Raw genomic sequence first — 26,443 nt, forward strand, 5'->3', positions numbered from 1 at the left:
AGAAGGCTATAAAACTATATATGAGTTTAGTGTAGAGGAAATTTTGCAAAATGGCATGTGTATTTTAATGTGCTTCAGTGTAACCACTGTTTTGACTGGAATTTGAAAATTAAATAATGAAATCTTTGCAATAGTGAAATACTTCCTGTTGTCTTTGCTCTATGTGACCTAAGGTTTTAATGTCAAAAGCGTCTTTGATTTAGCTTTGCATTAATCTATATTAAAGTTTGGAATGCTTGAAGAAACACTCTTCAGTTTTCCTGGCCCTTATCATGTGGTTATGTGTTGGGTGGTGTTTGTGTGGTAGGTGTTTTTTTTTTTAACTGAGATTTCTTTATATTGAGACAGTTGTCCAAACTGTATGGTCTGGGATCCAAAGTGGAATTTGTCAGTGTGAATCCTGCATAGTTTTTCTGAAAATCAAACGGAGGAGGGAGGAAGAGAAGCTGTTCATTGAGAAAATGCTTTAATTTTTTGTTCTATCAAATCTAATATAAATAGCCATGTTTTCTTTTTATTTTCTATTTATTCTGTGATTGCTACCCTTTCTTACTTCTAAAATAAGATAGTTCTTAGTGTATGTTGTCATGTTGTCTTTTTTTGGGAGTTGGGTTTTTTGTTTGCTTGTTTCTTTTTATAATGTTGCTGTTTAGATTTTTAAACACCTAGCAATGTTTTTTTACTCAGTTTGTTAAAATCAAGGGTGAGTTACTTGGTTAGGGTTTGTAAAACTAAAGCCTAAACTTAGGTTGCAGATGGAGTCTGATTGGGTGTTACTCTTGAAGCTTATTTTGAATGGTTTTGTACAAAACCGAACTGCTGAAACAGTCATGTGTTCTCCAGTGCTGGAGCAGAATATTTGAGTAGAGAAGCAGCAGATCCTGTATATTTCAACAAGAGCTTTTGGCATACACTGTTGTGGTCTACATAATTTTGTTAAAGAGTGGTGTCATAGACTGAAGCTTCTATGAGTTGTTTGGAAAACTGTAGTATGAATATTTCTTTGTGAAATTGTAGGGAAATTTCAGGTTTCATATACATTCTTTTGAGCCTAGTACTTGTCAGTACTTTTCCTGAATTACTGGCTGATAGAATAGAAAGTAAATGTACGCACTTTGCATAAAAAGGCAAATACAGAAATGCCAAACGATACAAATATATGATGAGGAATACTGCTCAATTAGCAGGAAGGGAGGTAGCGTTTGTGCTGAGCAGTAAGACATTCAGACCTGCAGTATGTAGTTGAGGGAAAAACGGAAACTGACGCTGTTCTGGGATGTGTTCATGGGGCTGCCTATATCCAATCACTAGTGCAATACAGTGGCTGCGTTCAACGATGCTAGGACCTCACATGGAACACTCTACTTAAAGAAGTATATTTACTGTTACAAGGACTAAAAAGGAATGATTCTAGCAATTTGTACCAGAAATGCAGAGACAAAAAACTGGAGCTGTGCAAAAGGAAAGTGAGAGGAAAATGGAATGGACAAGATGGTTATAATGCTTTGAATTAGAGGTTTTTTAGGAAGCTGGAGAGAATTTGGATAGGTGTGGTCGGATGCTGGGGATAGATTCCTGAGTGAGGTTCTATAAGGGCTCTCATGGTTTTTAGAGACATTTAATGGTGTTTCCCAGTAGATACTGGCTCCTACCTTATGGAGAACTGAAAGCTCAGTAGCCAGAAGCTACCATGCAGGATACCTGCTCCTCTTGAATATGAGGGATCACTTTGCTTAGGGAGAAACTCATGTTTCCTGCAAAATTTTTAATCAAATTAACAACTAATTTGGAAAAGAAAAATACAGTTTGATGCACAGCCTTTGGGCTGAAGAATTCTCATTTCCTGTAAAACACGGAAAATAAGGTGAAATTAGGGCAATTTTAATGAGAATAGAGTTTGTATTTGTATAGCTGAAATAGACTAATACTTGGATAAGTATGTTGTCTTCATAATATAACATTATTTACATATGTAACAAAATAATGAAGATTGGCATTTTCTCATTCAAAAGGTATTTATTTTTGATTTGGTTTGGCTATAGTGCTCTCAAATCTTACCGATTTTGCTATTTGAGTAGGGTCCCACTCATGCTGTATCAATCCGTATCCTAGGGATGGTGAGACTGGAGTGTTGTGGAATTTCAGCAATACTGTTTTAATTGCTCTAGTAAAGTTCACATTGTAGTGGTGTGAGAGATGCCTTTCTTCCATTGGAACTGAACAAAAGGCTGCTTTGGTGTTGGTTTTCGATGCCGTAAGGAGGGGAGGCGAAGCTCAGTGAAACCCAGCTCCTTCTGTGACACTGCCTAGAGAGGTTTTGCAACCCAAGCCCTTTTGCTTTCTGCAAGGCAAAGGAGCAATCTAGTTTTCTGTTGAAATTATGACACTTCAGGGATTATACCCTGATACCAATTTCTTATGCTGTGATTAAGTTTGTCATATCTGTTCAGGAAAAAAATATAACCCTTTCTCTCTAATTTCTCTTACGACTTTATTACTATTTGCATGCCAGCTATGGTGCGTGCTTCCATCAGTAGGTGTATAAGACTTGTTGACAGGAGCCATTCCATGTATAGCAAATCTCAGCTTCATGTAATAAATCTAATACAGTCTTAATGATTAACGTGTTAGAAGAAATACTTAATATTGTTAAGTATAGGGATGCTAGAATTGGAATAGTAACATTTTAAGGCAAGTAAAGAAAGCAGCATTAGGGACTGTGAGGTGAATTTAGAATCTGCCTAGAAGGGAGTTGTGAAAGCTGTGAAGTTGTATGTCCTACATGTTGAAACTCCTGAAGGATCTAGTCACTTTCCAGGCAGGATTGTTCCTGTAAGATTTAGGTGGTGTGATTAGTACTTTGTTATAGCCAATGAAGTTGTTACAGAATTCTCTTCCTCAAAAAAAGAAACCTATGGGTTTTCCATAGTATTTGATACCACCTCTGTTTTGTCAGATAAGAGCCAGCTGTCAGACACATTCTTGTATGCAGCAGTGCCAGGTCCTACTTGCTCTGGGCAGCAGTACTGCTCTTTGCTAGTGCTGGTGAAGGGAGAGGGTCTCTGGGTTATCTGGTTACATATTATCTGGTTTGGGAGGCCATGTTCATTTGCAGAACCAGGGGCATCTGAAACTTTCTGCTGGCTTTGTGGTGGTGTGTGTTGGCTTTGCAACCTTTGTAAGTGGAAGGAGGAAGAGAGCAATTTGCCTGCTGTCCTGCTGTTTCTTTGCCAGATGCAATGAAACTGGGCTGTATGGTGGTGTAGCAACATTGGAGACAGCAGCCTGTCCTGCTTTTCTTCTTCCCATTGCCCCACCATTGCCAGACTGGGTTGTGTTACATGGTGCCCTGGACCTGAGGCTGCACTTGGATTGCTCAGGGACCACAGGGCTGACTGCTGTGGACCTGGGCAACTTGGTTGCTTTCTTCTAGGCTGTGTAGGGGCTCAAGGAGTAGGTCCCCTACAGTGTCAGTGCTCCGGGAATAATTTCACTGAGGTGTTTTGGTTGAATTTTGCAGAATAAGTATGTCCAGATTAGTTAGCAAATGTATTTAGAAGCGTTTCCGCTTTTCTGAAGTAAAGAACCATAGGAAAGTATTGTGAGAAGGGATGATGCAAAACACTTGGTGGCATTCTACCATGCAGCTGCAGAATCCACACCTGGTTGTGTTATACCTTTTCTGGGCATCACTCTTAGAGTGTGGATATGCTCTTTGGCTTTCTGGTGGAAAAAAAGTTACAACTTTGTGTTTGTGGGCAACAGTAGGTTCCTCCTCTAGACCCTGAAAGGTCACCATCTGCTTTCCCAATTGCTTTTTTGTGATCTTTTGTGTTTGTTTGTTTTCTTTTTCATTTTTCTTTCCATTATTTTTTCAATAAACTAAGTTTTCTGTTGGGGGTGGTTTTTCTTTTCCTTTTCCTTTGGATGTGGAAATAGGGATTCTGTGCTGTCAGCTTTTGCTTTTGTCTTTCCAGGCATCTCTGAAAACAGTTGGTACATGAATTTGAACTTGTTCTTTTGCTGTCCTAAGCATTGGATTTGGAAGCATTTCTGTCTTTTTGTAAGGAGGAAACGTTCCTCATAAGGTGGATAATAGAAACAGTTGTCCGTATTCAAGTTCTGTTGGGGTTAGCAGAGAATAAATTACACACAGATAAAAATAATTTCAGGGGCATTTGTGATTTCTTACATGGTTTTCTTATGAGGCAAGTCTGTATTGCTAGAATGACTTGTTTGTACAGGTTCAAGGCATCTAGGGCTTTCTGTTTGGAGAAAGGGTCTCTAGATACTGTAGATCTAGGTCTCTGCAGCCTTTAATTTTCTTTTTCTGGGAAAAAAAGATCCCAGCACTTACTGCTGATCCATCTTTTTCCTAAATCTTCAAGCGAGTAATAATTTTGTTTTTAAAATTAAATTCCTCTGGTTAATGACTCCTGCTTTAGTTTGAGTGTGATTATTGTTTGTTATGGCATTTAGGTTTTGCTTTAAAACTACTCAGAACATTTTTAGTTTATTTTCACTCTATTTTCAGTGTATAAAATGTTTTCAAATGGATTTTTTTTTTCCTCTTTATGGAACAGTAGCAATTGTAAGAAGGTTGGAAGATAACAATGTATTTTACTAATAATGTTTTATCAATCTGCTTCATTTACAGGAAGCAGTCATCGGTCAAAATTTGCTTACCTGAGCAGACACAAAAAATTAATGGGCAAAAGTACAGTGTATAGGTAGGTTGCAATTTTCAGTGCGCTTAAGGTTCTTTGAGGAGAACCTTATTCTAAGGGAGTTCGATTAGCTCTCAAAAGATAAGATTTTGTTTTTTAAAATATATAGGTAGTAGGTTCAACAATGAGGTGTTGAAGGAACTGGCTTTGAAGTATATTAATGTTCTCTCTACTGTTTTGATTTTTTTTTTTTTTTAAGTGATGTGGAATGTTGTATATATGCATTTGAGAAGTCAAGAAAAATTTTAAAAAGTCTATTTTACACGTACTTTAAAAATTTTTTGCAAATACTTTTCTTTAAGATTTGTAAACACAGTGTTCCCAAAAGTGACAGTTGTCTCAAATTTGAACATTACTAATTTATAGAGTGGTTTGGCATTTTTAGTTGTTGATGGATGGTGTTTTACTACAATCAGTGCATTGAAACATAGTGCAATAGTTGTTACACTTCAGTATCATTTACTGCAGTCTGTAATTATAACAAAAGTTAGTCAAGGTTCTGTGACTGTAAATTTGCAGCAGCTCTCCCACACAGTGAGTGGTTGACTTCTACATTTTGGAATATAAATAAGAAACATGTTTTATTTATCCCCTTTAAAAAAACAACAAAAAAACACTTCATATTAACAGTCTGCTTTACACATAAACATTCTTTGGAATCCCTAGTATTCATTGATCTGAAATGGCAAAGGCTAAAAAGATCCGTGAAAAACCCCCTTGGTTTTGCTCACAAAGAAATGTATGTTGTTAAAAATGATTTGAAATACTTTGGGATAGCATTGTATTTAGTTCAATAAAACCATCTTTGAAGATGAAAGGTTCAATTTCAGGGCTATTTTGTTTTTTATTTTAACATCAATAAGTAGAATTTCAGTGGCTATGTATATTATTGCAAGTCTCAAACTGTGGTGCTATGCAGTGTAGCCAGTTTTTATATTTATGGGCTAAACATAGAGTAGGAAGGAGGTGAAGTTTCTAAATTGGGTATTGCACCATTTCAAATGTAAAATTTGTTACATTCTTGTGAATTAGGGAGGAATTTGGGTGGACTGGACTCTGTGGGTTAGTAAAAGCTGACAAATTATTGGGGAAAAAAGTGAATATGATAAAGGATGAAGTTAAAAACAGATGAGTTAGCTTTGGGGTTTTTCGAAATTGCATTTGAAAGTAGCATGGTCATGTTCCCAGGGACATGTCATGACATGCTTAGGATTCATTAAACTAAGATGAGCAGAAGAGTCGGTAAACCTCAAGAATAGCTTGCTTTTGTGATTACTCTGCTTTACATTTTGGCAATATGTGTTTGAATTTAATGATACCCTGTGGAAAGTCCCAGAAGTGATTTTGAAGATTTTTTCTTTTCTGCTGTCATGTATTGCTTGTTATGTGCAGTTAGAATTCAGTTTGAGGATTTAAATGCGGATATGAACTTTCTCCTATGCGCTCCTAGCTCTTGTCCCAGAATCCCAAATGGCTGGGAAAAAGTTGTGCTTGACACGGGTTGGTTTCTTGTTCCTCAGGGTGATTTATCAATGTGCTCCTTTTGTATCCAAGATAGTCTCCAGATTGTTTTGGCTTTCCTAGAGCAAGGCTGGGTAGATAGTTTGCCGTTAGGGACTGTGGCTTTCACCAGTAGTTTCTAAAAATTATTTTTGTGGCTCTGTGTTTTTCCTCAGTCTCCCATGTTGTGCTTAAAAGAAGCTGAGACCAGAGAAACTTGTGGTGTGGATTGCAGTTCCCTGTGCGGGTGAGAGCCAGTGTTTAAAGTGCAGCAATGGTGTGTGCAGGCTGGTAACCAGGAGTTTGAAAAGTTGTAGTTCCAGATATCCTTGGTATCAGGATGACAAAAGTTGTCCTGACTACTGTGATAAGGAAGGCAGATGAGTGTTCTCATTCATGAATTTATATATTCTGAACCCGGCAGTAGGCTCCCTTTTCAAAGCCAGTAGTGCTTGAGACACAGGCAGGTGCCAGGGTAGGAAGAATAAGAACGAGTAGAGCTTGAGATCCCCATGGAATGTGATTCAGCATATTTAAATTTGGACTAGATCTGATGCTTCATGAAGCAGTACCAGACAGACCTGTTTTGAAAAACTGGATCCATAGATGAAAAGTCATTCATTTATTGAGACTAATCTTCAGCTTTGTTCTTTCTGAAGCATTAAAATTAGTTTGCTGTGTAAACGAAACCTTTGGTTGAGCACTTCTATATCCATGTTGTACTAAGGAATTTTACAGAAGCTCCTCATTTAAGACTGTAAGTTTTGCTTCCTTTAAAAATAGGTATTTTAGAATAGGACTTAGAACTGAGGGATGCTTTTGTAAGAACATTTTCAGATCTAGATTTTTGTTTGTATTAAATCCTTAATTGATTGGAACAAGAATGAGAAAGTTCTATTTCAAGAGCCCCTAATTCAGAGGATAGATTTGTCCCTATGAACATACATGGAAGAGGGAGCAAACTGTAAAGTTCTACTTTATGTTAAAGTGAAGGCCAGTTATAAAATTAGTAATCTTTACAGAAAGAGACTGGAAAAATGCTAAGAGAACTGCATGCATACGTTGCTCTTGAAGTAATTCAGAAACATCAATACAGAGTAGATCAGATAAGCATTGGAAGTCACAGAGTTCCCGAGGGGCTCCTGTCTTTCTCCTAACTAGGCTAAGTCACAGAGAATATTTTCAGTGTTCAAAGTGATAGTATAGTGAAAGTCTTTGTAGAAATAATTCTTTGTAAATAATCTGAAACTTGTGAGTCCTTTTTAAAAGAAAATTTACAGCTCCTTAATTTTATCTTCTTAACTAGGGCTATGCATGCCCCAACTAACTATCTAAGCATTTAATTTAAAGTTTAGCAAATTGATTTTTATTAACAAAAACAGGTGCTTCAGATCATGCATCTTTGCAGTGTATCCTCTTCATGGCTTGTTGACAGATTTTCTTTTAGTGTTTTTGAATCACTAGTTAACAGGCATTGGTCAATATTTTAGTCTTTTCAATTGAAATTTTAGGTTGAGGGTGAATGTTTGACGTTATATGAGAAGTGTGAAGGTAATAATAGTTAAGTTCTTTTAATACCTGTGGATATATTAGGGTTTTGTTGTCATTCTTTCCCAGTGAAAAGACAATTGAGCAAATAAAGAAAACTAGGTGCAGGGTGCCAGCTGGCATCATGTGCAGGGAAAGTGGGATGGTGCCTGTGGTTACTCCCCTTGGCTGGTCCCAGAGGTGTCTGTACTTGATCTCGGGAGGGTTGGACAAGGTAGTGTAGCAAATCCTGTGTGAACTTCAGTGTAACCTACCAGAAGTAAATTGGTGGTACCTCAGTTGCTACTTGTATTTGCAGCTTGTCAGCAGACCCCTGGAACAGGCATGATGGAAAAATTTAGGATGGCAACTTCATTGGTCACCCTAGTTCAGTTTTAACAGTTACTTATTATACTTGCTTAATAGTGATTTCCATCATACAAAAATTCTTGATAAAGTGAATATGGGCAGCAGGGTGCTTGGCCTTGATCTTCAGATACAGTGTCTTGGCTGTTAAGATACTGTAAATTGGGGCTTTGGCTATTACATTGTCCCACCTGCTATGGCATAGTGTATCCATGGCTGTAACCACACAGCGAAGCTGGATCAAGAACCCAGCTGGCTGAAAACATAAAGAGCCAGCCAGGAGCAGGACTGTGACAGTAGACTTGACTGCAGTGGAACATTGACCCTGTGAAAATTCTGCTCAGTGGTGATTCACACTGTAGTGAATCTTTCATTATGAAGCACAAATTAAATTCTTCCTATTCAAAGTCTTAGTATAAGAATTACATTATTTAGTGTAAGAATTGCCCACTGAATGTGTAGAAGGTTTCTCTGTCACTTCAAAATCCAAAGAGCTTGCCTATCATTGAAACTTTGTAGTTGCAGCCTGTAGTGGATTGTGGTTATATGTTTGTATTCCATCTTCCCTGTAACTGATTTACGGTCACTTTTAAACTAATTTTAAAGTGTCTTAAACAAGCTTGTTCTTTCTCAAAGAATGCTTTGAGACTTAAGTAAAGTGTTCTACCAGCTATCTGTAGTATCTCTGGTTTTCCTTGTTCTGCTTTCAAAGCTTTTATGATGTGTTTAATTTATTGAATCACCTAGACTTTTCTTTGCAGTTCTACTTTAGAAGTAGAACTTCTAAAGAAGTAGATCCTCCTTTCCAGGAAGCTCCAGTATTGAAGGCAAATGGTTTATGTGCATTAGAATTCGTTTGATAGCTGTTTAGGTTCAGGTTCTTTAAAAAAAAATCATGTGTTTGTGACTGATTTTTTTTTCTGTGTTTCACTTAAATGTGGGTGATAAAGTCTTGTCAAGGTTTTTTTTTCTGTTAATAGGCAAAAAGCTTTTGATGTATATAAGATATATATCCAGTCACTATATGAAATACATATTTTTGGCTCTTTTATACTTACCTGTATGCAGTAATAGTATTGCCATTTCTGAACTAGTTTGAAGATAAATTCTGGTCAGAGCTAGGAAAGCTTACTTTTTTGTGTGTGGCTAAGTTTTGGAAGTTAAAAATTGTGCACCAGACTTGCTCTATAGGCTGTTCATTTATGCTGCCTCCAGGAACATTATTCTTTGTAGCAATAAGCATTTGGGAAAGTTCCCTTTTAAAAGGGGGGGAAAGGGCTAATGAAAGGTGCGAGGAATATATTTAACAGAAAAAACTTACGGCATCACCGAAATACATAAACAGTTTTTTAAAAAATGGCAGTATTGAAGGAAATCTAACACAAAGGACACTCCAGTATTTGTAAACGCTTTTGACATTTGCAGTTTTTGAGAGCCTGTTATTGTACCTTTCAGTCACTTAAAGAGAGCTGCAGTATCTGGGTGGTATTTTGATTAAATTAAGAATAGCTATAAAGTTATGCAACATGTAGCTGCCTCCAGTTATTCGGTATATAGGTCCATGATGAGATGTATCACCCTTCATATTCTTGCCAGTCTGAGGCCAGGAGAAGGACATCTTCATGACTTTACTGTATTCATTTAGATTTTGAAAATATGGTAAAGAAATTAGTTTTTATCTTTCCTGAACACGATTCAATTCTGGAATGTTTCTTTTTAAAACAAAACTTCTAAGATTCTGCTTCAAAATGATGCAGGCTGGGGGAGTGCAGGAAAAAGGGATTGTATCCCTCAAGAAGCAAGAACTTCTTTCAGGACTTGGCTGACCCTGAGAATACTTCAAAGAATTTGGCATCAAATTGTGGTGTAGTGATTTAAATCTTCTGCTTTCCCCATCTGCAATACTGGTAAAATATGTTAAGACTAAAATTCATTTGAGTGTTCTGCTATTGCAAGTTAAGATGGAAGTGAAGTAATGCTGCTGGTCAGGATAACTTCCTAGAATCTTGTGAAATCAGGAGCAGGAGCTGTGAGCAAAGTGTATACATTAGCTGAAGACTGAGTAGTCCCCGTTTCAGCTTTTTGGGGTTTTTGTTTGTTAGTTTTTATGAGACCAGAATAACAGGAAGAGATGCCCTGTTGCTTGTTTTACCAGGCTGTTGAGGCACTAAGCATTGCTGTGCTGTTTTGGAACTGTATCTATAACTGTTTATTGAGAAATGATGAGGAAAGTATGAGATGGAGGGGACCATCCCAGGTCTGGGGCTTGGGCCAGTTCTCAGCTACACTTGCAGTCTGAGCTTAGACTGCCAGTTTGAGGTAGCACTGTTTTAAAACGTTGTGGCGTAAAGTCTGTCCATTCCAAGAAGTTGCTTTTAATTTAAAACTGGTATGTTATTTCAGTTTCTGATATTTCAACAAAGTTTACAGCATAAAGCCAGTTTTTTACAATATGGGAATCTGACTAAAGTCCATGTGCATAAATGAGAGGTTGCATAGCTAGTCTAATTCAATTTTTGACAGCTTTAATGGACAATAGAGTGATTGAAGAGGTTTAAATTAAACGTGTGGAAGATAAGTACAGTGGAAAGGCATGATAGGTGCATTTACTTCCTTAATTTTACTTGTTGATTGCATTTGTGATAGTGTGGTAGGGAGCTCAGTCTATAATTTAGCTTTTCCACCGTGGAGTAGTATCACTTAACACTTAAATAATAAAGAATAATGAGGAATTGCAGTTCAAGAATTTAAAGTCTTAAATAATTCTGGTACTTTTCCATTATCTTTTTTAAAAGATCAGCACATTTTGTTTTAGACTGGTTTGGCGTTGTACTTCAGATCTGATGTAAAAACATTCAAAGTTGTTTTGTCATACTTTATTTTATGTCTGAACTTGATACAATTGTAATCACAACGTAGCCTGGCTGTTAATCAGAAGGTTACAAGAAACAGGCCCTGGAATATTGAGGAAGGATCTGAAGCTTTTAATAAAAAACTACAGTAAATAAATTACCATAGAGTAAAAGGCTGTAATTTTGACTTGGATTATTGCGTTTGCTGTGAAGAATCACAGACTTAGATGTATGTTTTAGGAGGACACTCCAAAAACCGATGAATGAATTTAACCTTAACCTGTCTGTGCTCCTGGGAAATGTTCCTTTTTTTGCAGACTGTAACGTTAGTCTGGAGAAGGAGAGTCACTGAGCGGCAAGTATGCTGCCAAGAGGTTGTGGCAGCTCGTAAATACTTCTTTTCCTTCAAGGATTCAATATATTAAACATACTTAATGTTTTGAATTTTCCAGTTGTATTTTAAGGTAAGACAAGATGTTTGATGTGCTGTGTGTGCAGAATAAAATTTTTGGCCAGAATATTCTCAGCTATTTCTATTTTTAGAATACCTCCGGGAGGAAAAAAAAAAGCCCAACCCAAAGGGAAGACTGTATTTCTTAAAATTCAACTTAAAATACTGTTACTACCTCTTTCTTGAGGTGCTTCAAACAAATGGTTAGCAGTTTACATTTAATACTGCAGGTTTGAAGGTACTGATAGAAGATAAAAAGTAGCTGCTCTCTTGTTCAAAGGTTAATTGTGTTCCCTGTAAAGAAAGCACCCCCCAGCCCCCCACCCTGGCAGAAGCTGGAGTAGAAATGGGTCTTCTATTGATTTATTTAATGTCAACAAACTCCATCAGACTAATGAAAGAAAAAAATAATCTGTTGTTACTCTGTTATCATGCTGTGCATCTCACTGTACAGTGCTTAACTGCAGGAAATGCTCAGGAAACCAGGGCTTGTTTAAAATATGGTATTTTAGATTAACCAAGCATGAAAGTTGTGACTCTATCCAGGAAGAAATAGGAAGGCACTGCAGCTGTCTTTAAAAGTTAGTGGAATTGGTGGTGTACTTAAAAACAAACAAACAAAACCCCAAAACCAAACCAGAAACCTGCAGTATTCCTGGAAAGAGGAGCCTGTTCAAAATCATCGTGGAAATGTCCCAGCTGGAGCAATGGTTCCTCTTTTAGCTGAAGCACAAATGCAGAAATCTAGCCTCCTGGCTGAGAGTCTCAGCTGAAAGCAAATAAAAAGTCAAAGGAGCCCTGTTCTTTAATTTTTAGTCTTTTATTCTTCTCATACAATAAATGAGATTTGACATGATGAAGACACTTAAATCATGTGATTATGAACCAAAATTGAATTAACACTTCAGAGTTTGTTTTTTCCATCTGGTTTACAAGCTTTTATTTCCATGTCTGATATATAGTGCAAAAGTTTATAAACAGTAAATGAACCAACAAAAAACTATGTCCAGTGAAGAGATGCAGAATACCTAATAGATATTGTGATGTACATAATCTAATAAGATTTAATAATCTAGAAAGTTTATCAGTGAGCATTTTTGGTTCCAACTGATTTGGGTGTGTAGGAAGCATTAAATATTGCTTAAACAGTTCGTAAGGTAATGACTACAGAGGTAGCTGGAGGCACTTAGCAGATGAAACTGTCAGCTTGGCTTAGGTGTGATGTAACAGGACCACAGTAAGATTAACAGAAATGGGAAAAAAACACTCTCCCAGAAACAGAACACGCATGTGGTCATGGTACTTGCTCGCTGACAAGCATATCAACACTGTCTTTGCACCCGTCTTCCCTTGCCCGTGAGGCCCAGCTGACCTTCATGTTTCCAACTCATCTGCTCCTGTCCCCATGCTACCACCTCCTGCCCTGACAGTGTCCTTGATGCAGGCCATTTTTGCTTTTGATGCCCTGGAGGGATACAGCCTCCCTAAAATCTGAGAGTGTTGTTTCCTCTTTCCGTACCACTAACTTTCCTTGTAAAAAAATCTGATTTGGCAGATTCTGATTTCAGTGTAAACGTTTGCATGTTACTCCACTGGGGGTTTTCTTCTGTTTTGATAGCTTCTTAGTGGATTCATCAGCATAAAAGGTTTTTGAGATGCTCCTTATAATGAAACCTTTGTATCGTTTCTTTTATACTGGGAGCAGTTCTCTCTGCTTCAGAAGTAAGACTGTATTGCTGGCTTGGAGTAGACAAGGACCTGGTTTGTTTCCCAGTTTAAGCTGTGTTGGTCCATTTGTGCATCGTCTGAGTTGACTGTTGTTTGTGGAAAATATTGCTGAGCAGCTGTGAGTGATACCAAACATCAAAGGTGGCGAAGTAGGTCATGCTGATGTCAAAGTGTTACATGCTGTAACTTTAATAGAGAAAAAATACCTTAGCACTGCAGCTCTCTTAATTGTGAAGCTGGAGTCCCAATTACTTAATCTTACTTAGTTAACTTCTGTTATAATTGCTATTAAAAATGTCTTTTTTGAATGTGTGTTGACTATTAAATACCAGTGATGAATGAAAAGTCTTAAAAGTATTTTTCTTCTCCCAGAACTGTTCTAAGCTTTTTATTGAAAGTCACGCTGTATTTCTTTGTATTTTTTTAACATATTTGACCTGTCTGGGGATTCAGTGAGTTAAGATGCTAGAACTCCAAACGTGGCTTATGGCCTGTCTGATTATCACTTAACCTGCTTAGCTCTCTTCATAGGAGTGCATTTATGTCCCTTAAGAATCTTTTCTCTGCTACATGCCCATACACGTGTCACGAAACATGTATTAAACAGCTGCCCTGTTTCAGGGCTTTCTAGCAAAGGAGTGCTGCCTGAAGAGAGGACTAGTACTCTGAGGTGAGAATGGTATGTCCCTGTTAAAATCCCATTTTCTGTTGCCAGTACAAGGTACAACAAATTTTTTCAGACTCAAGCTTCTTATTCCCTATATCTGCATTGCCTCGTCTTGGCACCCCTCTTTGAATTTTCAGCTGAAGTTACTTATATGCAGTTCTATGACTTATTTCATATAGAAATGATTTTTTAGAGTAGGAAGTGCAAACTTCTTTGAGCTGTTGGCTTTGGTCAAAATTTCCTTTTTTTGCTTTAATGAGAAATTTATATAATATGTCACATTTTTAAGTACTTCAGAACAATGTGCATGTGCTTAGTGTGATTTTACTTGGGTTCATTTCCCCAGTTACCTGATCCTTTCACCTTTCAGACTGCACATGCATCATATGAGCTTGGCCATATGCACAATTTGCTGCAACAGAATTTTACAGAACACAGAAGTTGGCATTTTTATCAATTTGCTCTGAGGGATCGTAATGTTTAAGAAAGAAGCTGGAATTTGGCATTTTCTCTGGGGCCTGGAGGAAATGGTAGTTTGTTATTTCTGAAGAACTTAGTGTAGTAGGAATTTTCTGATATTTTAAAGCTTGGCTTTACAATTGTGTATGATCTGTTAAGGCAGTCTCCAGAGGGTATGTGAGTAGATCCAGAATTTCTAAGTGGATAAATTGTCTTTTTATTTATTTTATTAAAATAACATGCCATAGAGCAACAAAAAAGGCAAGCCCAGGTATGAAACTGGAAATAAAATTCAAATAGAGGAACTTGCTGAATGAGAGGTAATTTTAATCTAATTTGTTATAAAAGGGTAATTTCTGAAAAACATCAAGACTTGTGTCAGCAGTGAAATACTCCAAAGCACTAATGCAGCTCATATGACAAACTGCAATGTTTTTCAACTATAAAATCAATTTTTAGTTTAAACTGCAAGTAGTTTTCAGCCAGTGTGTTTCTGAATTACGTAATGGGATGAGTCAAAGGTTATCAAGCAAAAGAAGGCAGGAAGGTGTCATTCTGGTACCTTCCAATGGCAGGTTTTTATTATGGCTGAGGTGCAAAATACTGGTTGAGAGAAACTCATGAAATAAATTTTTGAGGAGCCAGGAAAAGTGCCACTGTAGTAATATATTTATTATGAGGGTATTTGAAGATGTTTCATTATCTTTCTGGAATGGAATTTCAAGGGTTTTTGCATGTTTATTTACAGACTTAACAGCTGATTTTCTCCTTTCTAAGACTGATCCATTTCTACATTAACCAAGTACCAGTTTTTATAGGGAAAGTGTATTTTCTTAATAATATCAGACAAGTAGTTCTTGTTCCCAGTGGACAAAATTCCTAAATCACGTCCTTGACATGTGTCAAGCTGTGTATTTTACAGTATGTATGTGATTGTGCAGATGTGTGCACTAGTCAGGACTTGTCAGGATTTCATTGCTAGGTCTACAAAGGAGACACATTCCTCCCTCTCAGGTCATATCATTGACTAAGGTGGAATTCATGTGGCATCTTGATTTCTCCGCAAGCTGCTCTAGATGGAATCAGTTTATTTGCCCTTGTTGCTTCTGCAAATCTCTTGCTGCCTTTCTTGTATGTGTTTGGATTTTGTTGGATAGCCTTGTCAGAATATTTTTTTCCTTACAGGTGTAACTCATTGATCAGACCCATAAAAGGCATCCAGCTTAATGAAAAGTCATATCCCCAACTACTGTTGGTTTGTTACATATTCCAAGTGTTGTAGCAGGAGGAGAACCAGCAGGACTCTGCCCCAGGATGGGCATCTTGTGAACCGTGTTACGAGACATGGAGTTTTTTGTAATGACAGTTTTCAGGTTCATCTTTAGTAATTTCAGTGTCGGTTTATTCTTATTTTAATGTAGGATAGGTTTTCTACTCTTCCTGTGCTCTTCTATTTCAGGAGTGTTTTAAAATGTTTCTTTCATAAGAGTTAAAAATGGTTACAAACAGTTAGCATGTTGACCTTGTTTAGGAGAATTTCTGTGGCTTGTTTGATGTTAGGGACTGCATTTCTTGGATATAGTTTGCTTGCAGCGCAGATGCACAGTTTTAGTGTAGCTTTTGAAAGCATTATTATAATTCATAAAATACTTGTAAAACTTCACCCTGTAGATTGTTCTTGAGAAATGAGTGGAGGGTGGTCTAAAATTTTAACCATGTCTTTTATTTTTTTGATGCTCAAAATTTTTGTGTGGAGCTGCGGCATGTAGCTTGCTGTGCATCTTGTCTGTCACAGTTACTTTTTGAAAGGAAAGACTATGCAGTGTTTTAAGGAGATCAGTAACATCTTCAGCTATTTGGAGATAACCTGTATAAGTCTGTAATTGCTGTTATTTTCTACAATGCTGTGTGAATTTGGAAAATAATCAATTTATCATATGACACAAGTACCTGGAGTTTATTCTGAAGGCTATCAAACTTAAAAGTTTTTTGACAGGTATGTCTCTCGTGTGGTGGTGGTCTTTTAGTCTTCTGTGTTTCTGAGACTGAAACCTAAAGACTTACATAACTTAAAAGAATATGAAGCCAGTTGTTAAAGATCAGAGAATCATTAGCGTTAGAAGGGATTTCTGGAAATCATCTAGTCCAACCCTCTGCCAAGGCAGGGTCACCCAGAGCAGTTCACACAGAAACAAAACATGAACAAAATACCTATTATACTATTGTATTCTTACAATGAGGACAAAACTGTGTCAGTATTAAGCTAATCAAGGAAAAAACCCTTATTAACAAAAAGAGAAATATAGTGAAATATTCTGTTTGCCATGATGATGTTCTTTTGGTACTACAAAGTTGTTGTTTGAGGGACTATCGTAGCATAATCATACAGTGTACTGGTAGAGGTTATCGTTCACGTTGAAGAAGTGGACAGACTGATTATGAAATGAGAGAACAAAGAATCTCAACTTCTAGTTTTGTTTTGTCTGGCATGTAGAAAATGAAATCTATTTGTACCAGTGTGGTTTTTTAAAAATTTTTATTTTTATTTAATAGCTTTAACTTATCACTGAAGGTTTGGGATTTAAAAGATTTTTTGCATTTAGCAACTTGGTAATATTCTGTGGTATATCAGCTCCACTTAAGGTTAAATAGGAATTATCTACGCTGAGAAATAGTACCATTAACACTAGTAGTTTTTACTAGCAAACCAACTGATGGAATTCCAAATTCTGTATTTTGACTTAACTTGCAGGCTCATTTGTTGATTCCTGTCATTTTTGAGAGACACTTATTATGCACTGAAAGTCTCATTAAGGGTCACTTTTGTAGATACTTCCAATGTGCTAATATGTTATCTTCTGTGAAAACAGTGATGTGTGACAGGAAAGAAATAGAGTAAATTATTGCCTTTCCTTATTAAGACCTAGGCAGCAACATCAGAAGCAATAGTATGTAAATGAGTAGAAGCTCTGTAAGATTAAACCAAGATTACGACTTTTGCTACCATGTAATGGCAGCATGCCTGTTGACAAACACTGGAGAGGTAGGAAAGTGAAGGGAAGATAGTGCTAGAATTCCTAAAATTTTTTTTTCCCCCAACTTGTATTACTGTGTATAGTTTTAATCTCTCATGAAGATGATGAATTTAATCAGTTGTAGTTCAGGGCTGGTTTCTCTACTTTATGGTAAACTAAAAGTATTTGTTCTCCTGTGAGATTTTATAGTATCAGTTTAAATTTGGCTATGTTAATGGTGGGAGTTAGCTCTCCTTGGGCACTGCCTATAGTCATATGGCAAAACAAAAAATATAGTCTTCATTTTTTAATAGTATAATTTGCTTCAGGCTGTTAAACTAACATTGATATTCAATCATAGAACAACTTTATAAGTTAATTTTGAAGATTGTCTTGCAGCTGAAGACAAAACTTTTAAGAGTTTTTCCATACAAGTTTAGTTTCAATAAGTTATTTTCAGTTATTGGTGAGACGTTTTTGTGCGCTGAATTATGCTATACTGCAGTGTTTCTCACAATTAAATACATTTCTCTTTAAATCTTTTCTTAAATAGGTATTGATTTGTTGTTTTGTGTTATTTCCTCAGCTGAAGGAGAAAGGTCAGTGATCACAGAAAACTGGTTATTAGATCCCTCAAGTTCGTAACATTTGTACAAACTAGTGCTTCTAGTTCTCCTGTAGTGGTTGTTAAGAGATGTTCCACAGAAGAATTTAAAGGTGTTACCAGGTTTCTGTGACTGCATTTTGCTTGATGAACATTAGCTTGAAGTTACGAGTTTTAAACACAGAATCATAGAATGGCCTAGACTGGAAGGGGCCATAAAGATTATCTAAATCCAGACCCCTGCCATGGCGGAGATACTTTCCACTAGACCAGGTTGTCCACAGCCCCATCCAACCTGAAAACTCTGGTGATGGGGCATAAACAACTTCTCTGGGCAGCCTATGCTAGTGCCTCATTGCCCTCACAGTGGCAGGATTTCTTCCTAACATTAATGTAAACCTACTCACTGTCAGTTTAATGCCATTCCCTCTTCTCTTGTCCGTGATACATATTTGTTTAGGCTCCCTTCAGGTACTGGAAGGCCACAATGAAAATATCCCCAAACCTTCTTTTTTCCAGGCTGAATAATCTCATTTCTCTCAGCCTTTCCTCATAGGAGAGGTGCTCCATCCCTGTGATCATCTTGGTGGCCCTTCTGTGGATTCATTCCTTTAGGGCAATATCCTTCCCGTTCTGGGAAGCCCAGAGTTGGATGCAGCACTCCAGGAGGGGTCTCATCAGAGCAGAGCAGAGGGGCAGAATCCCCTCCCTTGCTCTGCCGGCCATGCTGCTCTGGATAGCCAAGTTTCAGTTGGTGTTCTGGTCTGTGAGTGCTCACTGCTGGCACATGTCCAGTCTCTCATTCATCAAGTCCTCCTTGGCAGGGCTGCTCTCGATCTGTTCATCCCTCAGCCTGTATTGATAACCAAGAGTTGCCCTGACCCAGGTGCAGCTTGTGCTTTGAAAGAAGCACGTGTGTTCACTTGATCAGAAGTGGATGTGACTTGTGGCCATGTATCTGGTTAGTTCTCTTAACTCCATCCTAACATGTAGTTCCTTCCCTTTCTTTCCTCTGTCACCATGAATATTTTCTAATAATATTTTGCATAGGACTACCAGTAGGAGTTTTAAGTAGTTTTGCAACATTATGGTGAAGAATGAATTGACCTAAGTGCACCGTTTTTACATTTTTAATGAATGGTTACACTGCCAGTGTGTCTTGTGCAACAGAGAACTGAGTTCCCACAGTAGAACAGGAAGAGTAATTAGAGGATTAGGAGAGGGATCTGCATGACATTAGTTCAAGAGACAAGAATTCTTTGCGTAGTAAAATTGCCATGCAATTGGCATACCACTTCTGTGAGATTGTGTTGGCGTGTGTGTGTGTGGGATATATTATGAAAGAATAACTTAAATACAAGAGCTGATTTCTAGCTTTCTTCACCTTACCAGTCTACACCTTGTACCTGAAGGTCCAAAACCTCAGGTTACTGTTACTTCCCAAAGGGTTTAAAATCTATTTTTAAAGGCTTCATGAACTTTGCTGTATTTACTTTCATACATGATTGGGCAGTGATTTGTCAGTCTGAGAAAAGGGAGCTGCAGTAGCTTCCTGTCCTAGGAAATAAGCAACTAAGTTCCATCTGCAGGTCTGCCTGCATTTGGCACAGACCCAGTTATTCTCACACCTTCTTACAAAGAGTACCACAACAGTGTTTTTCCAATATCTGTGCATATGCTTGTAGCATGAGTGACTAATGAGTGTGTTAGTGAATACTGGAAGAAGTTAACATGGATCGGAAGGTGCCTGCTGCTAACCTGGCAACCATATGAGACTGCCATTGCATAAACCTGCTGTAATATAAAAGTCTGCATGGGGATAAGTGCTCTGATTCAGAAATCTACCAGCCTTTTACTGTCACCAGTGACTATGGGGAAGTAGATAAATTGGCTGCTGGTTTTAGCCTCAGAATGAGCACAAAGTAAGCAACCTGGCTCCAGCAGCTGCAGCTTAAGTCTCCAATCCCAGTTTCTGCTCTTTCTGTTACTGTTTTTTAGCATCTTTTCTCATGTTATTGTGCTGTTACTTTTGTGAGAGGGCTGGATATCAGTGTGAATTGTACCACCACATTTCTCTGTTGTCATCTGTGCTGTGGTTCACACTAAGAACAGGTGACAGCTCTTTCTAGTGGAGTGGAATCCTGTTAGGGATGCAGGCAATTGCCAGAATGCCCTCCAGTGCCTGTACCACTTCACTCAGTGGGAGTTTGGACAGGTTTAACACTGCACGCGACTGCTTCACTTTGCAGCCTTGAACAACACAAAATCATGTACAAAAATGCTGTTGTGAGGAAATCTCTGCAAAAAGTCTTCAGAGGTCTTCAGGGTAGTTGGGTGCAGTGATGCAGCTGGGTAGCAGACAGGAACACTCCAGGCTTCTCAGCCTTCCCCTCTTCCCCTCCAGCTGCAGCCTGCTCTGTCCTCTGCAGTTCATCAGCACAGTTCTGGTAGGTGTCACATAGAAATATGGATTTCCAATAATAATATCAATATTTATCTAATTAAAAGTTGTCTGCATTTCTTTCTTTGTAACCATGCTCTTGTCTGTCTCCATATTAATATCATTGTACTTCAGCTTTTCAGTAGAAAGACTATATTTTGACATACTAGCTTCATTGCAGCAGCTATAGACATATTTTGACAGCTCTGACCCACTGACTCAGAAATCTTTATGGTGCATATGTAGCCAGCCACGTGTAAACCTTTGCAGAAACGAGATAAAAGTCTGCAGGGTCAAAGACAGAATAGTTTTTCCCCCTTATATAGCTCCTGCATTGTGTAGCTCAGGGTTGCTTACTACATTTGTACAGTAACACGTATGCATCAGTGACTCGCTTTCTATCAGAATTCCATTGTTATTCTGGTAATGTGTCACAAGAGAAGGTTATGGGGGAAAAAAAAAATCCTTTTCTTATCCCATGTATTGTTGAAGGAGCACCAAAGAATTCTTTGGAACTTGTGAGAAGCTGTTTTTCTGTTTCTGAAGAGCAGTAGCCGGGTAAGACTCCAGCTTTTCTTCATTGCTGAAGATAGCTTCGCCAAAGCATTTCACTATCCTTTTTACTGCAGTTAAAGGCAACTGCACATCTCTCTGCACTTTACTCAGACAGAGCAAAGGACAAGATAATCCCCTTAGCCTGTTAAATGCTCCATCCCATCTGGTAGGTGATAATTGCATTGTAAGGGGATTAACACAGTGGGATATGCTTACAGTGTAATGAAAGCTTCACTGTAAGTGTGAAAGTCAGCTGATTGCATTCTAGCACTTGGGGACCTTACATTTACACATATTTTGTAAAAAACACACCTTACATTTGCACATGTTTTGTAAAAAACATAAAAGACAAGTTTCATCTGGGGAGGGTATGTATTGGCTTTCCATGCCATCCTTCACGTATTTGTAACTGATTTTACATTTGTTCTGGAATATCAGTAGTCTGAGTAGCTGAAATTCTCTTGTAGGAGTAGTGCAATAGGCTTTTGTTTAGGCAAATGTTTTGAGATCCTTCTGTGGAGTATAGCTATATTAAATGCATCCTAGGTGTTGACTACTGTTAATCAAAAGTACTATGACTTTGAAATCATGGGGTTTAATTGTTACCAGTCTAGGAACAGCCATGTTATTTAAACACTGCCTGGAAGTCTTCAACAGTAGAGGTGAAATTTGAATAAGCCACACTGTGAGGAATATCACAGTAATTTTGTGTCAGCGGGGATTTCTGTCAAGAGGATTTCTGGCTGAAAGTAACTCTTCTTGCAGCCAACCAAAATAAATATTTTGAAATTTCAGTTTCAAGCGTGAGTCTAAGGTAGTGCAAACTGACTCAAAAAAAAGTTTTAAATCCTATGTTTTTAAAGTTTATCTAACACTGTTGTGAAGATTGTAAATCTTAAGGTTCAGAGCATTTCATAAGCTGACTGTTACCTTAGCTTTCTTACCTTTTAAGATGATAAAGATCCAAGTGAAGATATGTAGGGCAGTAGCTCAGGGTTGATTATCATCCTGTTGATTGCACTCTCTCCAGTCTCCCCATATGGTACAAGAAACTGGGCAAGTTGCTCTGCGCTGACCTGCGTGTAACGCTTCGCTGGTTTGAACATTAACGTGTTTGGTTAAAACAGGGCTTGGTTATCCGCACTGTGCTGGGATAGAGCTTCATAGTCAGGTGATTAAATGAGAGTCAGGTATAGAACTGCGTGCTGTGTGCAGTAGATGATTTAGTGACGTTGTATGACCTTGCTGCAGGATTAAATTTTCTAATGAATTAAGGTTCTGTGACCAGCTGTGTGGCTGCTGTTTTCTCTGGTTTCCATTTCCTGACTTAGCAGCTCTGTGTGCATGTGTGCTTCTGGGAGTAAGGGTAAAATAAAGTCTAGTGGGTTTTTACGGACTGTCTGCAGTAACTGTGCCAGTCTGTGATGAGGTTGTTGAGTGGTTAAGCTCAACCTTCTCTTACTTTATTCTGGATCTGAGTGGGGTCAAGTAGAAAGCTGGTTTTCCAAGTTCAGGTGGTGAGACGTGGAAGATTTCACAGGTTTTTTGTTTGTTTGTTTGTTTGTTTTTTTAAATTCTCTCTTTTATTTTTGTCATTTATTTTAAGGTGGCTGAGCTCTGAAGAATATTCTTAATTATTTCCTTTTAGGCTGAAAATGTTTACTTGAGGAGAGGAAAACTAGGGAAGGTTGCCCTTTTATTTTCTGACATTTTGTAGTTTTAAATAAGCTTTTGGGTGTAAGGTCATGGAACTCAAAAAATAAACATAACAACAACCTTCCAAAAAATGAAACGGTGTCCCCTTTCTCCTCCTCAGTTGTTTCTGGAACATGATTTTATGTCACATTAAAATCCCTCTTGAAAGAACCATGACACTGGCAATATACAGAAAGTATTTTTAAGAGGAATTTTCAGATATTTAGAAACGGGATTTTAACAATCCTTCCATATATATATTTAAAATATATACCACCTCTGTAGCAAACCAAATCATATATGGTATATAATAAGTTTTCTTCTTATTTAGGTGACAAACAGCATGTTTGGTGCTTCAAGGAAGAAGTTTGTAGAGGGGGTTGATGGTGACTACCACGATGAGAACATGTACTACAGCCAATCATCGATGTTCCCACATCGGTCAGAAAAAGATGTAAGTTGAATAAGCTTATTTTTTCTCCTTTCAGTACTGAGATAATTTCAAGTATGTGAAATTTATGTGAGGAAGGTCTTCATTTAGCTTTAAGCTGTACATGGCTGTTTCCAGTAGCAGGTGTTTTAATTTTAGTGAATTTATTCATGTAAACTTCAGCCATATGCGTTGTTTGTTTAGTTGTTTTTTTTTTAATCTTAAAAAGCATTGTATTTGTAATTTAAATTGAGTTATTGATTCTGTCTTATAATTCCATGCAGTGTCTACAGGTTTTTTGCTGTGGTTTTGTGTTTTACATCTGCCGCCATTTTTAGTTTCCAAAAATGCTTTGTGCAATTTGCTTGCTGAAGTATTCTAAGTTAGATATTTCTCCTGCTTGGAATGCCACAAAGTTACAAAACTAGTAATTCCTAGTATTTTCCCCTTGGTAATGATAAATTGTATATTAGAACTGCATTGACATTACTGAATCTCTGCTGCTTCTTACCAAAGATGAATATATTAGGCAGTAAAGTTTCACTTCTGTATGGAGTGGCATGGAGAAATACGTGGAGGACTTGAAAGTGTGTGTTGAAGTTCATGTTACCTGCAGGTCAGTAATATCTCATGGGAGGCTTGCATTTAATATGTGTAAGCAATGTATTCTTTGTAATTTAAACAAAAAAAATTCTGTTCAAATTTTAAAAAAAGGTGCAAATGCTTCAAGTCTGCCTCCAAGACTGTCCAGAAATATAGTTAATAGCAGCTGTGAACGTAGTCTTGATGGACTTTGACCTTTATCAACATAAGTGTTTCCTACAGATTCTTAGCTGAGTTTCAGTTTAGGTTTTCAAAGAGAAGGAAATAGGTTTAGAGAGTAGAAGGCCTTTTCAGACAAAATTAAACAACAACAACAACAAAAAAGCAGAAATGCAGCTTTCCAATTCAGTTTCATAAATTGATAAATTTCAGGTGAGCCAGCAAAGGATTAAAATATAGTAGGGTGTAAGCAAGACTAAATGGGCTGTTCTCTGTTCTCTTTTTGTTGCTTACATTTGTACATGTACCTCAGATGCACATAGACACAATGGGATATTTGTGACTTTGAATATACATCCTTTCTCCGGTCACTGAGAGGTGCAGCTAGCACTCTCAAAAACAGCAGACAGTATTTCTCCAAAGTGATTTTTGTACATTAAATCCGCTATTTTAGATTTGATGCACTGAGAGAGAAATCATTATTGTGTAGTAAGAAAGGTAAAGTGAGATAAATGCTATGCTGTGTATGCAGTGAAAACTGATGGCTTGGCACGTTATTGACACAGTGAACGAGTGTTTCAGTTGCCTACTTTTTCTGTAGGCAGAGTTGCAGAAGTGGATCTTAGAATGGCACTTCAAGAGAAGGAAGGTGGGTGTTCCAGACACCAGGAGTGACAAATGAGAAATCTTGAAAGCTTGTGGGAGAAGTGGCCAAAATGGGGCATAGAAGCCTGCTGTAGTTGGCAGAAGAATGATGTCATTCCGACAGGAAATAGAAGAGTGGATTTGCGAAAGCTTTTTAAAATTCTATTTCCAAATTACATTTAAGGTTCCCCAAGCTCCTGTAACTTCACTATTGACCATTTTGATTTTCTGAGTTTATGCTTATGAAATTAACTGTTATATGCTATCCTAATTTTTTTATAAATTTATCAAAATAAATTTGTGCTGTTAATATTGACTGTACACTATTGATCACTCATGTATAGCTAAATGCATATTGTGTATTACATGTTCTATTTGATGTTTCATTTGGCTCACATTAGATAAGGAGGATTGGAATGGTTGTTACGTTCTCTTAGTTTTCAACTCCTTTTGTGGCTTTGTAAACCTTTTCCTATTCAAAATAACCATGTTTTCAAATAGTCTTTCAACTAGAATTCAGCTAAAAATGTTGTATATGAAAGTAAAATAAATATATTGATTCTGTTGTTTAGCTAACAGTATTGACATGCTAAAATAAAGTTGCTCAGAGTTTTTTCTAAGTAAGCTAATAAAGACTAATGTTCAAAACCTAGATCCAGTTTATGAACACCTGGGGAGAAAATTCCAGCATTCTAGATCTTGAAGCACTTTAAATCTTTCTGTCTTCACATCTACTATGGGAATAAAAAAAAGGTAGAAGAAATATTGGGGAAAGAAGCAAATTACTCTTATATTATCTAAACAAGAAGCAGTTTTACTGCAATTTAAATGATTCTTTTTTTTCATTTTCAGATTCATTTATAACTTTACTGAAAGCAGATAAAATTATTGTTGCAAGCTTTTGCTACTGACCTGTAAAAAAAATTACTGAAATGTTAATTTTTTTCTCTCCAGTATATGATATGTACATATGAATGCAGAATCCTTCATTTATGCTTGATATATCTTCTAGAGTTCTTCAAACTGAAATAGAGTGGTTTTGGTGGAAGCCTTTGTGAATTGCCTCTTAAATACTGGTTTTCAGGAAAAGCTGGAGCTTGTTTACCCTTATACTGGCTATAGCTAGGTGTTTCTGGTTTTCCTTTGGTTAAAGTTTTACTGATTCTGAACTTGAAAGTTACTGCTTTCCAAGGAACTGTTGCTGCTCGTGTGTATGTATACCCCAAGCTGAGGAACATAGGGAATAGTGAAATCCTCCTAATATTTTGAGTAAAGGCTAAATACTGCAAGCATATTTGTATGAACTTCAAAACTTACTTTTCTCTTTATTTTTACAGTAAAGTCAAGCCAAATCCTGTCTTAAATTCCAAAGACTTTTGATATGGGCAAAGAGCTAGCAGCAAATAATTTTGGACATCTTTTATTTCAGCTTCAGTGTAATTAAGAGCTAAAGTTTTCTTTTAAATTACTTGTTTTTTTCACTAGAGAAAGCATTTGTACATAAAGAAGATTAATATGATAATTGCAATGGAAAAGGTGCATGTTACTCACATGCACAAGTGCTTCCAAGATCGTTTGGATACTGATTGGATAAGTTTTTTTAGGCCCACAATTATGGTTCCTTAGATGAGATTGCATCTTGCTCAAGCCATTTTATGCTGCTTTTTTACTAAATAAGTTGCTTTGACTTGAATCATCATGTGCATGCTGAGTTAAGTAGGGAAGAGGAACAGATTATGTGCATGGAAATGATCTGTCTGAATTTTTCTGCATTTGGTCAGTGCATTAAAACCAGGTCAATAATCCTTTAGCAAAGAAGTTAGTAATTTTATAGTACTTTCAGAACACAGAACGAGTTAAGAAAATAGTTTAAACTTTTTGCTGGCAACAAGTGGGATCCTTGTAATATAAATGCACTGGGTGCCCACTAAACAATTGCAGAGCTTTCTTGTGGCTAATTTCACCAACTTAATTGAGCAGTCTGTGCACTCAACAAAATAATTTTCAGGACATGGATACAT

The 26,443-nt window shown here is 37.2% G+C and overlaps 1 protein-coding gene across 4 annotated transcripts in view; it reads left to right on the forward strand.

Annotated features, from left to right (window-relative positions):
• Positions 1–26,443, forward strand: part of CNOT2 (CCR4-NOT transcription complex subunit 2) — an 84,608-nt gene that overhangs the window by 26,326 nt on the left and 31,839 nt on the right. For 2 of the 4 annotated variants that reach the window (XM_058420315.1, XM_058420316.1), the window contains exons 2-3: positions 22,917–23,039; positions 24,379–24,426. In XM_058420315.1, the coding sequence (XP_058276298.1) occupies positions 22,929–23,039; positions 24,379–24,426 (159 nt within the window). In that variant the 5' untranslated portion in view covers positions 22,917–22,928. Of the gene's footprint in view, positions 1–4,653; positions 4,731–22,916; positions 23,040–24,378; positions 24,427–26,443 lie in introns of those variants that run through there. The other 2 variants (XM_040062574.2, XM_040062576.1) reach the window with 2 other exon arrangements.

Source organism: Hirundo rustica, chromosome 4 (genome assembly GCF_015227805.2).
Source record: "Hirundo rustica isolate bHirRus1 chromosome 4, bHirRus1.pri.v3, whole genome shotgun sequence".
NCBI classification, from domain to species: domain Eukaryota; kingdom Metazoa; phylum Chordata; class Aves; order Passeriformes; family Hirundinidae; genus Hirundo; species Hirundo rustica.